Genomic DNA, 17,785 nt, shown 5'->3' on the forward strand with positions numbered 1-17,785 from the left:
CAGCCACGTTCAATCATACTTGAGGTAAATCGTTTCAAAGCGACAGCACTTTTTAATTGGGTATCACCCCACGTCTGCATAAGAGATTATCATAAACGGGTCAGAGCAGTGACGCACTGAGATCAAAAAATGTGCCTTGCATTAGAAACAGAGAGGCCCTATTTTCAAACCCAACACCAACTCCACCCAAATGTTAACATGAAAAGCTTGAGATAGTGATTCACCATATAAAACTGCGAGTGTCGAGGCCCTGCTATCCTGAGGGAAACTTGAGAGGGAACCAGCTACTAGATGGCTCAATTAGTCTTTCCCCCTATGCCTAGGTCAGATGATGCATGTCAGTTGCTGCATAGGTTTCAGTTGAACATAGGGGACACATTAAGGAAATTTTGAGCGTCAAACTCTTCATTTTATGACTTTTCTGCATCAATTTATGGTGGAAATTTCTTCATTTATGTACACACACGTATGTCCAACTCCATCGCTTGGTCATTTTTAATTGATAACATGGCCAATCCACTTAGTCTATCTTGTCCCATTGTGCTCTTGGATAGTTTGTAATTTGTTTTATTTTGAAGAATGAGTGCTTGGCAGTCGCGACAGTGACCAGAACAATCAGAAACTGTTGAGAAGTGATTCATTATGACGTACAGAATTTTTTTGGCAGATGACACAGCATGTATATTCTGGCATACCGAAGTGATTCACTTGTACACTATTTACTTCTATTCTACACTATTTACACTATTTACACTATGTACTACAACACATTTCAAAATTATACAATGAATTCAATTTTTTGATTTGACTCATGACTCAAATTGTTGTCAATTTACTACCAACCATGACCATAATTCCTATGTCACGTAGGTGGTATATACAGTATACAACTGAGTGCACTGATTGAAGGTATGGTAATGCTTTAAAGGTGACGTTGTAGCAGCATTCAAACCAATTAAAACATGCCAAGGGGCCAGGTATTCAGCAGCCCATACTAGGGCGGCCCTTCTGGCATTTTCCCAATTTCCAGATGGCCAATCCGTCACTGGGTCAGAGTCTCACAAGAAGATGCTTTTTGAAAGAGGACTGTAAAAAAGATGTTGAGGTTTTAAGAAACAATGGAGGATACAATGCCATCTTTATTCACTCTAGGTGCCGTCTCTAGAGGCAGCCCGTTGCAACCGCTCCGACCTATTTGTGTTGTCTATTTTATTTTTGCTTTTAGCATCTTTTTTTTTGCCCTTTTCTCCTAAGTCTCTTAAAACCCTGCACATTTTTTTGAAGTGTGTCTGACCTTCCAACTCATCAGGACACTTATTTCACCCAGAAGATATGCAAGCGCGTGTGTGTGTGTGTGTGTGTGTGTGTGTGTGTGTGTGTGTGTGTGTGTGTGTGTGTGTGTGTGTGTGTGTGTGTGTGTGTGTGCGTGTGTGTGTGTGTGTGTGTGTGTGTGTGTGTGTGTGTGTGTGTGTGTGTGTGTGTGTGTAAGGAGGAACTTCTCTCATGGCGAACAGCAGCTGCCCCAGAGGAATATGACCAACATATTCCGGGTGAATTAAGGAGGAAATACCGTGGCTGCTGAGTGGGGATTGAACTGCGACTGAAGAAGAGGTGATACAAATCTCCCTTCCATCATTATGAGAAATGTGAGATCGCTGGTGAATAATACGGACAAACTAACAACGCTGGTGAGGAATTTCGGGAGAGCAATATCATGTATTTTATGGAGACATGGCTCCGTGAAGATATCCCGGACTCAAACTCCACCATCACCGGCTTCCAGACAATACGGCAGACAGAGACAGGAAGGAAGAGGTAAGAAGAAAGGATCCCCCCCTCCTTTCTTCTTGGCATTCTCATTAACAACAAATGGTGTAATCCGGGGCATACTCGTTTAGTGCCAAGGATAGAGTCTGCAGCCCGGACATTGAACTTTTAGCAGTGGGCCTACGTCCCAATTGTTTGGCAAGGGAATTCTCACATGCTATAATGATTGCCCTTCTCAGGTCCCTGTAGCTGGAACTGCCCCTTCCCCTCGCCATTCCCCCCAACCATCACAAATTGCCAGGTGAAAATGTGACTGGAAAGTCTCAGCTTGGTCTTCCAGAACATCTTTAATCTAAGATTTGGAAGGGTTCCCACACTATGGAAAATGTCATGACTGGTCCCTGTGCCCAAGTAGGGGGACCCGGAGGTCCTAAATTACTAAAGGCTAGTGGTGTTAACATCACATGTGATGAAGAACCTTAAGAGGCTGGTCCTGTCAAACCTAAGACCCCTGGTCAGACCAGCATTGGACTCTGCAGTTTGCTCACCAGGAACGCACCCGCTGCACTGAGCCTACACTCATCTTGACAGGGCTGGGAGCACTGTGAGAGTCATGTTCTTTGACTTTTCCAGTGCCTTCAACACCATACAGCCTTTACTGCTAGGAGACAAGCTCAGGTGCATGCAGGTGGATGCTTCGCTTGTGACCTGGATAACGTTCGACCTGACCAAAAGACCACAGTATGTAAGACTAGGGAGCAGTTTGTCATAGACAGTGCAGCACAGGGCCCGCCCCAGGGAACCGTCCTCTCTTCCTTCCTGTTCACCATGTACACCTCCGACCTCAGGTACAACTCGGAGTAATGCCACCTTCAAAAGTTCTCAGATGACTCCGCCATCGTGGGGTGTATCAAAGGGCTACAGGAGGCAGAGTACAGAGGCCTGGTGGCTGGCTTAATGGAGTGGTGCAGCCTGAACCATCTGCAGCTTAATGTCAGCAAGACAAGAGAGCTGGTCGTGGACTTCCGCAGGATTAAGCCTACTCTGATCCCTGTCTCCATCCAGAGGGAAGATGTTGAGGTAGTCCACTGCTACAAATACCTTGGAGTGCACCTTGACGACAGGCTGGAATGGACTAAGAACACCGCCAGCGTAGCTCTAGCTCTACTTCCTGCAGAGGCTACGATCCTTCAACGTCTGTGCGATGGTGTGCTGGGGGTAGCGTCTGATAACTAGTGATGCTAACAGACTGGAGGTGTCATAGGAGGTGGAATTGAGCAGGACTTTCTGGAGAGGACAGAGAGGAGGTTGCTAACCAAGCTGGTGAGCATTCTAAACAACAACTCCCATCCCCTCCACGATGGGCTTGTTAAACAGAAGAGCACCTTCAACAACAGACTGATCTCCCCCAAATGTGCCACTGAGCAACACAGATTTAATAATAACATTATAATAACATTAAATTAAATAATAACATTTTATTATTTAATTTAATGTTTTATTTTATTTAACCGTTGTGTGTGATGTGTGCTGGACGCTGCTGTTGTGGCTCTTATATTTCCCACCTGATTAATAAAGTATTTCTTAATCTTATTTCTTATTCTTATTCTTACTGAGTACTACCTCGTGGTATAATAGTCGTAATAACATAGTAATATTTTAGTCAATATTCCCTACATATATATGCCAATGGTTTACCCTGTGCACATAGAACAGCACTTTGTATATTCTGTATATTTCTACACATTTGGCTATTTTGTATATTTGACAATGTCTGTATATTTGGCTTTTTTTTTTTTTTTTTTTTTTTTTTTTAATTCTTTTATTTTACTTCTCAATTTTAATTTTTTCTCGTCATGTCAAATTCCTCGTATATGAAAATGTACTTGGCGAAATAAACTGATTCTGATTCTGATTGAGTTCTTGCCAATCCAGAGTAGTAACCAATTAATTTGCTGCTTAGTTTGAATAAAATCCAAAATAACATGACTGCGCTTCATAGTAATTTGTTGCAACCACATCAAATTACCAGCGACCGGGCCTTTATTTACCTGAACTTCAGAGGGTACCAGTCTTTTATTGAAAGCAGGCTTATATAAGAGGCCGGTTTTTATATCTAATTCCCTCTGTTTAATAAGTATATTTGATCATATTTTAGTATGCATTTTCAATCAAAATTCCAACCTCTGTGCCATGCCATGCAAGCACATGTATGGTGAAAAAAGAGAGCTAGTAGCCACACTTGTCGTGGTAGCCAATGGTGGAATTATTGTTTAATGCACCACTCTCCGCTTGGAGCACTAGAGAGCGAGAGAGCTCAGAGCGGGGCATTTGCCCCAAGACTTCTTGGGACAAATCTGTTACACAGCGGCAGGAAATTGAGTCAATTAAATACATCTACAATAAAAACACACTGTTCTAGAAGAAGAAACAATCTTTATTTGTCACACAACACACCACACCACACTACAACGCATGCTTTGGATGGTGGCCGGTGAAATGGTTCCTCTGCATTTGACCCATCCTGGCTTGTCCTTCATCCAGGGCCACAGCCAGGAGCAGTGGGCAGCATATGTAGATGCGCCCGGGGACCAGGTGATAAGTGTCCATCGCTGGTCAGACAATGATGTGTGCATGTTTTTGAGGGGGGTCCTTACTGACGTGAGGTGGAGGAAACCCCATGTGAGCACGGGGAGAACATGCAAACTCCACACAGAAAGTCTCCTATTTGGGAGATAACCCGCAGGAGCACGGTGCCAACAGCGCCCCAGGCGGGAATTGAACCCAGGACCTTCTTGCTGTGAGGCAGCAGTGCAATGCACTGCGCCACCGTGCCACTATTTGCATTGTTTAGGAGCAGATCTCTGCAGGAACAGCTTTGATCAGTTATTCCCCTGGTCTGTATTTGAGTCAAGCTTTTTTTGTTTGTGTAGACCACACACGCTGGATTTATTAGAGGCTGGGTTTTTATTTGACTATTGGTTTATATTTGAGGAAATATGGTACGGCTTTAGATATCGTAGCGTTCAGTGCGAACACAGAGTACAAGAACAGAGTATCCCACCTGATACCCGATGGTGGTATCTGTGCATCCCCACGTCAATTGGAGGCTTAGTTTAGTCATCTAGTCATCTAGCATAGTTTTTAGTGCCCCCTCCCAACCCCCTCAGTCAATGACATCATGCAGGATTCCAGCTGGCTCCATAGCTCACTGAGTTACAGAAGATTGTCATTCACTATTCACAACAGCAATCCACTTGCAACTATTGATATTTACAGCATTGTGTTTGTTGGGGGCAAGGCAACAGACAGAGTCAGAGGACCCTTAGAAATGCATGTTTGTGGCTAAACAAACAAGGGGCAGTTTGTCAGAGCGTTTCCGCCACAGCAGAATTCACTACCACCCCAACCCGCCCCGCCCCCGCCCATGCCCCTGCCCCATCCTTTAAAATTCACTTATCAAAGGGTGACATTTTGTGGATGGAGATAGGGCGGTATTATGGCGTGCATTATAACAGATTTATCTGGCTTCTAATTATTCCAGCATGCGCAGCTGCCCTTCTGAAAGAGCTGAGAAGAGCGATACAAATTTGCATCCCTTCCTAGACAAACAAAGCCATCTTTTGTGCTGTTTGGAAAGCTCTTTAGGGATTTCTGCTACTGTTGTCTTTAAAAAGTTAAAAAGTTACCGCAATTAAGTGAAAAAAGAATGAAGGAATTAGCTGGGGTTTCTTTCAGTGAGATAGAAGACAAGTTTTCTCAAAGTGAGCTGAGTAATATTACACGCCCAGTTCTAGACCAGTAAATCTCAAAAGAAGGTGGGGGTGATCTTTATGGCTCGACCCTCCAGAAGAATTGTAGAATGTAGGTCATAGCGTGTGATCAGTTAAGCGCTTAGAGTTAGTGGTTTAACAGAAAGGGATAGAATCCCAAGCAACAGGACCTGCAGAGGATACGGGAGTTCTTGGAAATGGCCATTACACATTTGTCTTGTTTCAAAGAAGAAAGAATATTGAGGACATAATGAGAAATAGGGTGACCCGTTGCTCTTAAGAACCGCTGCATCACATCACTGGTCAGACAACAGAGTGTCTTCAGCCAGAGGCTCCTTCAGCTCCACTGCAATAAGGACCATTACAGGAGGTCATTCCCCCCCACCTACAATAGCCACCTACAATGACTCCCCTCTGCCAGGAGAGGAAACTCCTCCTCTGAATGGCAATGCACAAGGCACATTTTTTCTTCACAATTAAATTCGACTTTTAAATTATACCTTTCACTAAGTTAAATTCTATTTTTTTATATTTATTTATATTATTATTATTTCTATTTTTTATTTATTTAGTTTATTTTTATATATATATATAGATATACACTTGTGTATATGTGTGTTTGTATGTGTATATATGTTTGTGTATTTATGTATGTACGTATACACACTACTCACAAAAAGTTAGGGATATTCGCCTTTGGGTGAAATTTCAGGATGAACCTAAAATGCACTATAACCTTTACAGGTGAACTTAATTTGACCTTCTCTAAACTTTTGAATGCACATGTCCAACTGTTCAATGTTTCAATACTTTTTGCACAACTTGCTGTTCTCTAACAAGGAGCTGAATGGCAAAATTCACAATAGGTGTTTGATCCATGAATTGACCAATACATTTCCTGGTTCAATTAGAATTGGTATTTAAACAGTCCTCTTCATAATGTTGTTCACATTTTGACATTGTGAGACCAAGATGACACATAACAACTGATCAACGGTACCTTGCCTTTGTGAGGCTTCAAACAGGATGTTGTCAGAGGGAAGTGGCCACTGAGCTTAGAGTGTCATCAGAAGGTTGCAACAGAGAGACTGGAAGAGTCACAGAAAGGCATAGAAGTGGATGTCGTTTGGCCACATCCCACACTGATGACCGCTTCATTGTGAACAGTGCCCTGTGGAACCGGATGATGAATGCCACTCAACTCCAGGCACATTTAAGGGAGGTGAGAGGCACCCAAGTGTCATGTCAGACCATTTCATTTAGCAGACGCTTTTATCCAAAGCGACTTACAATTATTCAAACACCGACGGATGCAGCCATCAGGAGCAATTAGGGGTTAAGTGTCTTGCTCAAGGACACTACAACATGCTAGCAGGAGGAGCCTGGGATCCAACCAGCAACCTTTAGATTACTAGACGACCAGCTCTACCTCCTGAGCTACCGTCCCCCGCCATCAGTGTTTCCATCAGCGTGGTCTGCGTGCTAGATGACCTGCAAGGGTACCTGACCGCACCACCAGGCACAGGCATCATCGTCTTGCACGGGCCAGGGAGCATTTACGCTGGACGACGAACCAGTGGCCTCAGTGCTGTTCTCTGATGAAAGTTGATTCACGTTGAGCAGGAATGATGGCCGCCAACAATGTTGGAGACGTCAAGGAGAGTGCTATGCATCAGCCACTGTTATCACCAGACGAGCCTTTGGTGGTAGTCGTGTTACAGTGTGGGCAGGTGTGTCTAGTCAATACAGAACTGCACTTCACTTTGTGAATGGTACAGTGACAAGCCCATACTACCTGAATAATATCATTCATCCATTGTGCCCCTGCATGAACAACACAGGCCTAATTTCATCTTCATGGACGCATGGACGCTTCATGAATGCTCCAGCTCATCGAGGTTGCATCATTAGGGAAGGGCTGCTGGAGACTGGGGCACCTCAAATGGAGTTGCCTGCACTTTCTCCAGACCTGAATCCCATAGAAAACCTATGGGATCAGCTGAGTCACCGTGTAGAGGCTCGTAACTCTGTACCCCAGAACCTCAATGACCTGAGGGCCGCCCTTCAAGAAGAGTGGGGGGCCAGGCCTCAGCAGACAATAAGTCGACTTGTGAACAGCATGAGATGTTGTTGTCAAGCTGTAATTGATGGTCAAGGGCACATGACAAGTTATTGAGACATTGACATTTTTTGTTGTGGTAAACCCACCACTGTTGTTGGCTTTTGTTTCAATAAATTGTTTGAGATGAGGAAATCACCATTGTACGCTTCTACTTAAATGCCCTACTTTCATGATATAATATCACTGTAGCGTGAACTTTTTACATTTTCCATAAATTTCACCCAAAAGCCAAATATCCCTAACTTTTTTCAGTGAGTTTCAGATCAGGCCATGGTAGAAGGTTTACTGCATTTAGGTGTATGTAAAGCTGCTCTTGAATTTGTTTAACTTTGTGTGTGGGAACATCATGAGAGATTATTGTGACGGAACATCGTTTGCACCCTAGGGTGCACCAGGTCTTGTAAAATGGTTTCATAGTACTTGGCTGTTCTGAATGGGAGGGAGGGCAGCGAAAAGCTGAAAATGCAAGGAGTTGAGGTGGAGAAGGCGGATGAGTTCAAGTACTTGGGGTCGACCATCCAAAGCAGCGGAGAGTGTGGGAGAGAGGTGAAGAAGATTGTACAGGCAGGGTGGAGTGGGTGGAGAAGAGTGTCCGGAGTGATCTGTGACAGAAGGGTTCCAGCAAGAGTGAAGGGGAAGGTCTACAGGACGGTAGTGAGACCAGCTATGTTGTACGGTTTAGAGGCGGTGGCACTGACAAAAAGGCAGGTGGCTGAACTGGAGGTGGCAGAGTTGAGGATGTTGACATTTTCATTTGGAGTGACAAGGATGGACAGGATTAACAATAAGTACATTAGAGGGACAGCTCACGTTGGACAGTTTAGTGGAAAAGTGAGAGAGGCGAGATTGAGATGGTTTGGACATGTGTGTAGGAGAGATGAGCGTTACCCTGGTTGAAGGATGCTGAGTATGGAGCTGCCAGGCAAGAGGAAAAGGGGAAGGCCAAAGAGAAGGTTTATGGATGTGGTGAGGGGGGACATGCAGGTGGTTGGTGTAAGGGAGGAAGATGCGCAGAACAGAAGGTATTGGAGGCCGATGATCCGCTGTGGCGACACCTTACAGGAGCAGCCGAAAGAAGAAAAAAGAAGACGAAGAAGTCCTTGGCCGTTCTATGACCATGCAGAAGACTTATTGGACCCAATGACTCCCATACCATTGTGCGTTGAAGGCTACCATTGACTGCCTGATCCAAACATAAACTCTTCTGGATGTAGGAAATTGGGTGAAATATGACTCATCATAAGACTTCTTTCCATTGCGCAAACAATACAATATTTAACCATGGCTAGAGTGAAATAGTTATGTAGAATTGTGGGTAGCCATACAAGTTAAATCTATTTCACAAAAAGCAAGTTATGCATCGCAAATTAGAGACTGCGTGACTCTGACAGACTTGTAAGTCATCCAGTGAAAGTTCTGGAAAACTCTGTCTGCATGTAGGCGAGGCTGTAGCCTGGACAAGTGCCCACCTGTCATCAGCTGCTCACGGTTTTGTGACATTTTGGCATGGCCTCCATCAGTGGGTGTTACCCCACCAGCTTGTTACCACCAGCTCAGGAGGTACAACACAGTGCTAAAACCGGTGTGGTCAGCAAGGGTGGAGAAGTAAAAATGTTATAACATTGCAGGGCAAGGCAAGGAGCATGGGAACATATTTTGGTGCCGTTTTGGACACATTGCTACAGGAATTCCCATTACAGTAAATGTTCATTCTTGAGGTTTTTTTCAGCACAACTATTTTCTTAAAAATTCACGTTAATGTCTCATTGAGATGTTTGCGGACTGAATTACCCAGATTTTCACACTTGCTAATAACACATTTGATACCGTTAAGTTAAGCGCTCATGGCAACGAGGTCAAACAAACCTCAACTTCTTCCTTCGTCTTCCTACAATTAGCTTTATTTAAACTGTGCAGTGTGTAATCAAGTGGCTGGGAAGCCACAAGCGATGAACATGGACCTTACTTGATTCCTAACCCCCCACACCCCTCTCTTTTTCCTTATTCAGTGCATGTTCTCCCCGCCACCAAGGCCAAAGAAAGCCTTTGGAGCTTATTTGAAGGTAAGACGTGTTTCTGTTTATTTTCACCACGTGTGTATGTGGACAGTATAGTGCTTGGTTGACAAAAATAGCCCAACCACGCTATAGTTACCTTTCATACTCAGACAAAATGTGGACTGTTTCCGATTCTGTCAAAGTGACTCATAACTAAGCACTACTTTTGAAATAAATCTTAGGTCAAACTTGTGTGTGTGTGTGTGTGTGTGTGTGTGTGTGTGTGTGTGTGTGTGTGTGTGTGTGTGTGTGTGTGTGTGTGTGTGTGTGTTTTACAGACGTGTACATCTGCGCGGTGTTGATCTGCTCGGTGGGCCTGCTGTGTATGTGCATGTTCACCGTGACGGTGACGTGCCAGTACATACAGAAGAAGCAGAGGTTAAAAGGTCAGCAGTGCACCATCATCTTCATCGATACCCAATGACCTCTTTGTTTGGTGTTTTTTCAAATTACCCTCCTTTTGGAAAATAAAGTCTTCCTCGTTTCCTTTAGTTTTTTCCCAAAAGCTCCACTCATCTCTGCTACACCACCACATTATACAATCATATAACAATACACTGTATAAACAGCTATTGCTTGTTCAAGTTCAAGCTCGCTTGAAATGAACATAATGCCATTATGCAAGAATAGTTTGTCCTTCCTTATGTCTGAATCTGTTTTTCATTTAGTTTTTTTCCATGCAGACAATTATCACTTGGTCAAAAGTCAGCAGAACAGGTAAGCTTGAAAAATGACAGTTTACTTAACTTTGAGTTATATTTTTTTGGTGTGTGTTATCCTACAGCATGTTATGATTCCATGCATTTAATGAACATCTCCCTGTTCGACGACGTTCTTTGCAAAGTCAATCAAAGCTGTGTTATGCAATATTTCAGCCATGAAATCAAATCAGAAGAGTTCCTGTAATGTCAAGGATTGCTAAATACTTCCAATCGCCCTGAGAATCATCTCCCCGATCTCCCCAAACACAAAACTTTCCATAAATCAGGCCAAATGGTATTTCCTACATTATTTACTCGCAATCTGCTGAGTCACACTATGGAAAAAAATACACATACACCTCCCGTCTTTGAATTGAATTGAACAGTACATAAAGTCACAGCGAGTATCTAAACTGGTTTTCCCCTCCAGCTCTGGGGAGACAGTTACCAGTGTGATCAGTGTGTCTCCCGACTTGCCGAAGAAAGAGAAGAGGTACCGAAAGAAAATAAGTAAACATTACCAGGAGGACACGCCTCCAGAAATACCAGCCAAAGGTACGCAGGCATCAACGGTTATGTTGCCAATTTGTGCCAATATGATGGACAGTGGCAATATGATATTTTATATATCCAGCATACCAAAAATGAAGAAGGAACTTTGAAAAAATGTCCCTGAACACTCTAGCCAGTATAGATTCAAGATTCAAGATTGAAGAGGTTCATTCGTCACATACATATACATACTTTCACACATATATGCAGTGAAATGTAATGCAACGCACCCGGTGATAATACACAATATGTCCTAGGAAAAATTTCCTTCTAATAGACCAATTAACTGACTCCTAAAATGTAATACAGTAAGTTGAATACTTATAGAATAAAATAAAAATATATAGAATAAAATAAAATACAATAAAATAAAATGAGATGAAATGGAATAGATAGAGGGATTATGCTTATGTATATGGAATAGGCAATAATGTATATACAGATATGTGCATTAAAGTGGAATGTGAATAAGGTGAGGTAGTGCTTGGGATAATACAGCACAGTATACAGCAGTACGGCGCAGCAATACGGCATCAGGAACAACCCTGAACAGTGACACAGTATGCGGTACAGTATGCTACATACAGTACAGTAGGTAGTGGAGCCTATATGTGTGGCTCAGTTAGGACCCCTGGTGAGGTCAGCATTGACAGTTCTAATGGCTTGCGGAAAAAAACTCCGTCTCAGTCTCTCTGTTCTCGCTGTGTGACTGCGGAGGCGCTTGCCTGACCGCAGCAGCTGAAACAGTCCGTTGTTGGGGTGATGAGGATCCTTCATGATCCTACGGGCTCTGCTACTACACCTCCTGGTGTAAGTCCTGCAAGGGGGGGAGGGTAGTTCCAGTGGTACGTTCAGCTGAACGCACCACCCTCTGCAGGGCCCGCCTGTCCTGGGCAGTACAGTTCCCAAACCAGGCAGTGATGTTGCCTGTCAGGATGCTCTCCCCTGCTCCAGAGTAGAAGGACTTGAGGATCCTTGACGAGACCTGGAATTTCCTCAGCTGCCTGAGGTGGTAAAGACGCTGCCTCGCCTTTCTCACCAGAGTGTCTGTATGTACAGTCAATACTTATATCAATACGTAGTACTTAGTTTACCAACATTTTTACTTCCATGGCACACTTTTTACAATGCAAATTTCAGGCCACTATCCTTTTAACCAATAAAAATGTCCGAAACATGTCTAATTGTGATCATTATTATGACCTGCTAGTAGTGACACGTTGAACGACTCAAATAAATCCTGACACGAATAAATCCTTTAAATAACTCGAGAGTCAAAAGAGTGAATCTTTGACTAACAAACTAAAAATAATTACTGAGGAATACATTTAAGTCCAAAGCAAAAGAGAAAGGAATAATTCATATTAGAATGCTTCGGATTTACTCTTTGCATTTCAACAAAAATGAATACTTTTGACATAATAAAATGATTTGTGTTAGAATTCCATTCACGACTCAGAGCCAACTGACTCTTCTGACTCTGGTTCGCAATAAGAGTCAACTAGTAAGAGTAAGTTGTTAACTTTGCATTACATCAACTGAACAGATGAACAACAAGTCTGAAAATAACTCTTTTTACTGAGTGACTCATAAAAACTGAATCTTAAAGATGAGTCGTACCTTTCATCACTATGAATAGTCACTGACAATACTCTGACGGAGGTATTTGAACAGATTCCAGACTCTTTTTACAGCCTTAGTGTTTCCTTGTGCCTGCCTTTTGTTTCTTAAGCCGCCATAAACCCATTTTGATAGGTAATTCATCAGTTCACGCACATCTAGAAAATCTTCACTCCCATTGTCACTTTAAATATTTAGCCGACTATCTTAACTTGGTACAGGTAGGTCAAATGTATACCCAGCTTTAAAAACATATGAAGGAGGGTCTGTTGTGTCTGTGGTTTGGAGGGGTCTTGATTGAGACAATCATATTTGGCTCCAGAGGCTCCATGCGAAACCGTTGGCTTTCATTTTTTCTCTGCAGCTCCCATTGGAGACAAGTTGCGGAAACCAAAACTTATCAAGCAGCAACCAAGGAAAGTGCTTTTGGTGAGTACCGCCCTCTTTCCTTGATTGGATCTCAACACACAGTCTGGGCTTTCAGCACTGCAGTATAAATGGTTAAAGACCTATTCTCACTTGGGGCTCACTTTTTTGTAACACTGATATTAGTATTATATTCATTCTTTGAAATTTTCAGTCGGTAAAGGTAAATACCAGTCGCTAAAATTGTGTACTATTTATTTTATTTTCAGTGACATAATTATTATATTGCTAGTATTATTGTATGATACAGTAGAAACAAGGTCAAACATCACTGAGTTCTCACAATAAAACATGAAACTGGGAACTCAACACATCTTCACTTTACATTGATGTCTGGATAAGGTATCATCACATTTTTACGAGTATGAAGACATTTACACGGTATGTGTGCATCCCGAGGGCTGTTGGTAATTTGCTGACAGTTTTTATTTTTTATTTTTATAGTTGTCTTGGCTACCAGGGTTGTAAACCAAGGATTATCTTGGAGATTTTCAGTTTTGTTTTTTTTTCCCATTCCAAAAACATATGACGCTAACCACAACACAGACATACAGAACATACAGTTCATACAGTATACATATAAACACACACATATATATATATTTAAAAAAATCTCTCACTAATTGCAGCTGGGAATTTTGCTATTTCTGTGTTACATGCAGTTTTCCCCGCTGTCCTACATACTTGTACACTTTTTGTCCCCTTTACCAGCCAAAGATAGCGGAGGAAAGTCTGACCTATGCAGAGCTGGAGCTGATGAAGCCCCTGCCCGAGAGCAAGACATCGTGCACCGGCACGGTGTACGCACAGATATTGTTCAAAGAGAGGCAATTTTGAAGGGAGCGCAAACGCACCACTATTAATTGTGGCTTCTGTATAAAGTACTGTATATTTATAATCTGTATTATTGCTTTGTACGCCAAGTGTATTGTAATTGTCCTTAATCCGCAACAGTAATACAATGGATTTTTTTTTTTTTCTCCCTCATACTGTTACCGAGCTTGTATCTTCCTTGACCTAACTATACTGTTAGGCTGCGAAAAGGTCATTTTAAGTATGGTTTGTTTAAAGCAGTTTCACCACTGTGTAATGGACAAGCATGTATGGCAGAAGGAATTGCCATCAGAAAGTATTAAATGGCACAAAAATGGAAACACAAATCTGTTCAGTGCTCGAGTATTGATGGCCCCTTTTGTTGGCACACAAGTTTCATCCCAAGTTACTGCTCCTATCAACCTTCACATCTGCCTTCTGTCTGGTGTGTGTCGGTTGCAGTTTAAAATGGCTGCAGCTGTGGAAGGTTGACATTAAGGCAGCGATTACCTCCCACCACCCCTCCTCTTTATCACGCTAGCCCTTTTATCTGGCGCCAACACCAACAGGTGTGTTAGTTACACAAACGCGTTTATGTGCCCTGCAAGAGCACATAAACGCATGCTCCCATAGCTATATACATAAAGCTGCAAACTTGTTTTCACGCGTGAGCTGTAATCTTTTGCATCCAAAAGCTACGGTGAGCAGACCTCCCCGGTTTGTCCATATTGTGTGTGTGTATGTATATATTTATATATATATATATATATATGGGAGTTTCAAAATGGGGTCATCCTACCAAGAGCACTTGTAAAAAAAAAAAATAATCAAAAAAATCAATACCATCAACACTGACGATATAACTGTCGGCATCAGTGCGAAAATGCTTATCCTTCTTTTTCCATCTGACGACTTTTTGGATTTGAGGGTGGAAAAGCAAAAAGCGAGACAGGATCTCTCTCTCCCTCTCTCACAAACCGAATTTGAAACCCAGACACAAAGGCACCATACCCCCCCCCCCCCCCCTTCTCCACCATCTCATAGGAACTTGTATTTATGTTGTGATTACAACAACTCAAAGCAAACTTTTCAAGGGTGAAAAAAAGAGTGTCCTGAAACTGTGAAAGCGTCCTCCGGACCAAATTGTCCTCAGTGGGAGGCCGCTAACGAGAACCACATGTGTGAACTCTGCTCTGCTCTTTTACACACACACACACACACACACACACACACACACACACACACCCTCTCTCTCCTTCTCTCTCTCTCTCTCTCTCTCACCTCTGACCTCTGCCCACATTAACATTCAGCCCTTTGCTAACTTGCTATCACATCTGCTGTTCATTTTTGTACTTTTGAGGAATGCGTGCGTGCGTGTGTGTATGCATGTGTGCGTGTGTGTGTGTGTGTGTGTGTGTGTGCGTGTGTGTGCGTGTGTGTGTGTGTGTGTCATTGTGCCGGAGTAGGGGGGACACCGGGATTTTTTTGTCCCCCCACTTTTAGGTATTATGGAAAAAGTTTTTTGGCAAGAACGTCTATGCCAGGTATTACAGTAATAGAACTTTGGCAATAATGTCTAAAGCCTATCAATATTGTTTGTGGCCACATGATGAGTGTGTGTTGCTCGCTCATCTCCGCCTCCGCCAATTCGAACTTGAACGAGGCTCGTCCCCATGCTTCATTCCTAACACACTAAGACACCGTCCTAATAATGATAATGTGTTTTTTTTAATTTTACATGTACTTTATTGTGTGCCGTTTCCTTTGTTTAAGGTTCCTTAAACAAAAAAGCACCGTGCGTAATGGGACCCCCCTCCCGCCCTCTTTGTGTCCCCCCCACTATGTGGTACAATCCGTGGCCATTGGTGTGTGTGTGTGTGTGTGTGTGTGTGTGTGTGTGTGTGTGTGTGTGTGTGTGTGTGTGTGTGTGTGTGTGTGTGTGTGTGTGTGTGTGTGTGTGTGTGTGTGTGTGTGTGTGTGTGTGTGTGTGATACTCGGACAACACATGGACACATTCATGGACACACTGAAATGTGAAATCTTCTCAAGAAAGACAAATTCTCTTTTTTTCCCTCTTTTCACAAAGAAAGGTATGCACATTTTTAAAATGCATTTTGAACTGTATCAAAGCAAAAGGTGAGATGCTAATAGCTATTTTTTGGTAATTTCCGCTAACTGTAATCTAATAAAAAAGAAATAATCCTGTCCTGCGCATAGTATTGTGTCATTTCCGGTGTCAATTCTTGTATGTATTTCCGTGACAAAAAGTCGTTTGGAGACCTGACAGACTCGTCGAGGATTCCTCCTGGTGAAAGATCTTGTAATGTGTGACCCTGCCAGCGATCAGTCATGTAGATTTACTGCAAGATTCCCAATCACCAGACATAAAGTTTTGTAGTGTGAACAGTACAGCCATCTGATGACTTTAAAAGTCGTGCGTATGGCATATGTTACGAGGTTGGGCACCCATGGATCGGGCTTGTTGTTCCAGCACATCCCACAGATGCATGATTGGATTGAGATCAGGGGAATTTGGAGGCCAACACCTTAAACTCTTTTGTCATGTTCCTCAAATCATTACTGAAATTTTTTTGCAGTGTGGCAGGACGCATTGCCATCAGGGAATACCATTGCCATGAAGGGGTGTACTTGGTCTGCAACAAATGTTTAGGTAGGTGGCATGTGTCAAAGTAACATCCACATGAATGCCAGGACCCATGTTTTCCCAGCAGAACATTGCTTATTGTGCATCCTGGTGCCATTTCTTACCCAGCTAAATGATGCAGCCATCCACATGATGTAAAAGAAAATGTGATTCATCAGACCAGGCCACCTTCTTCCATTGCTCCATGGTCCAGTTCGGTCCAGCTCACATGCCCATTGTAGGCGCTTTCAGTGGTGGACAGGGGTCAGCATGGGCACTCTGACCAATCTGCGGCTACACAGTGGCTACACAGTGTGTTTTGACACCTTTCTATTATAGCCAGCATTAACTATTTTAGCAATTTGTGCTACAGTAGCTCTTCTGTGGGATTGGACCAGACCGGCTAAGCTTCGCTCCCCATGCACATCAATGAGCACTGGAGGCCCATGATCCCATCACCAGTTCACTGGTTTTCCTTTCTTGGACCACTTTTGGTAGGTACTAACCACTGTGCACCAGGAATACCTTAGGAGGAATACCTTATTTTTTTCTTTTTCTTTTAATTTTTTCTAAGATTTTTCTGTTTATATACATATATATATATATAGGAAGCTCCCTCCTCTTAACTCGAATTTTTGCTCGCAAATCAATACAAAAAATTTACAGAACGACGGCTCGTAACTCGGAAAACTCGTATGTTAGTGCGCTCGTAAGTCAAGGTACCACTCTATATATATATATATATACAGTATATATATATTGTGAGGCTAAGCGGTGTTAACCAGACGGATGCAATGAAGGAGAAGCAGACCGTATCATTGTGTGAAGCTTAACAGGCTTTTATTCCCTGCTGCGAGGCATACAACTAACCCCAGGGTTTGAGGTGTCCACTGAGAACTAAATAATACAACTTGGTTCGGCCGTGTCGCACCGTTTTTCCTCCGACCACTTCGCGCTGCTACTCCGCTACCCTCCCAAGTGGCGCAGGACGGAGGCTGCCAATACTTTTATTTTTATTATACTTGAGTGGAATATTTTGATCGGATATGATCATATTTTAGTCAGAGATATTTTTATGAGGCTCGGTTTGGGAAAGCAACGGAAGTCAATAAAGAGCTGAAACAAAGAAAATCCCCACACACGGCAACCACAGAAGTTTGTGGTGAAAGGGAGCGGCCGTAGCTAGACGTATCAATTGAGGTGAGGGACATTATGGTCCAATGTTCTCTCCACAACCTCCGTATGGATTTAAACCCTGCTATTAACAGTGGTTAGATCTCACCTCTCAGCTAGCTTAATGAGAGGATTTA

At 42.9% G+C, this 17,785-nt stretch overlaps 1 protein-coding gene across 1 annotated transcript in view; it reads left to right on the forward strand.

Annotated features, from left to right (window-relative positions):
• vstm4b (V-set and transmembrane domain containing 4b) overlaps positions 1–15,997 on the forward strand; it is a 30,174-nt gene extending 14,177 nt beyond the window's left edge. Inside the window, exons 3-8 of the mRNA XM_080020904.1 lie at positions 9,672–9,725; positions 9,998–10,105; positions 10,403–10,436; positions 10,851–10,975; positions 12,957–13,021; positions 13,730–15,997. Of these exons, the coding sequence (XP_079877030.1) occupies positions 9,672–9,725; positions 9,998–10,105; positions 10,403–10,436; positions 10,851–10,975; positions 12,957–13,021; positions 13,730–13,855 (512 nt within the window). The 3' untranslated portion in view covers positions 13,856–15,997. The remainder of the gene's footprint in view (positions 1–9,671; positions 9,726–9,997; positions 10,106–10,402; positions 10,437–10,850; positions 10,976–12,956; positions 13,022–13,729) is intronic.
• Positions 15,998–17,785: the final 1,788 nt, after the last annotated feature.

This window comes from Zeus faber (genome assembly GCF_960531495.2).
Source record: "Zeus faber genome assembly, chromosome: 20".
Lineage (NCBI taxonomy): Eukaryota > Metazoa > Chordata > Actinopteri > Zeiformes > Zeidae > Zeus > Zeus faber.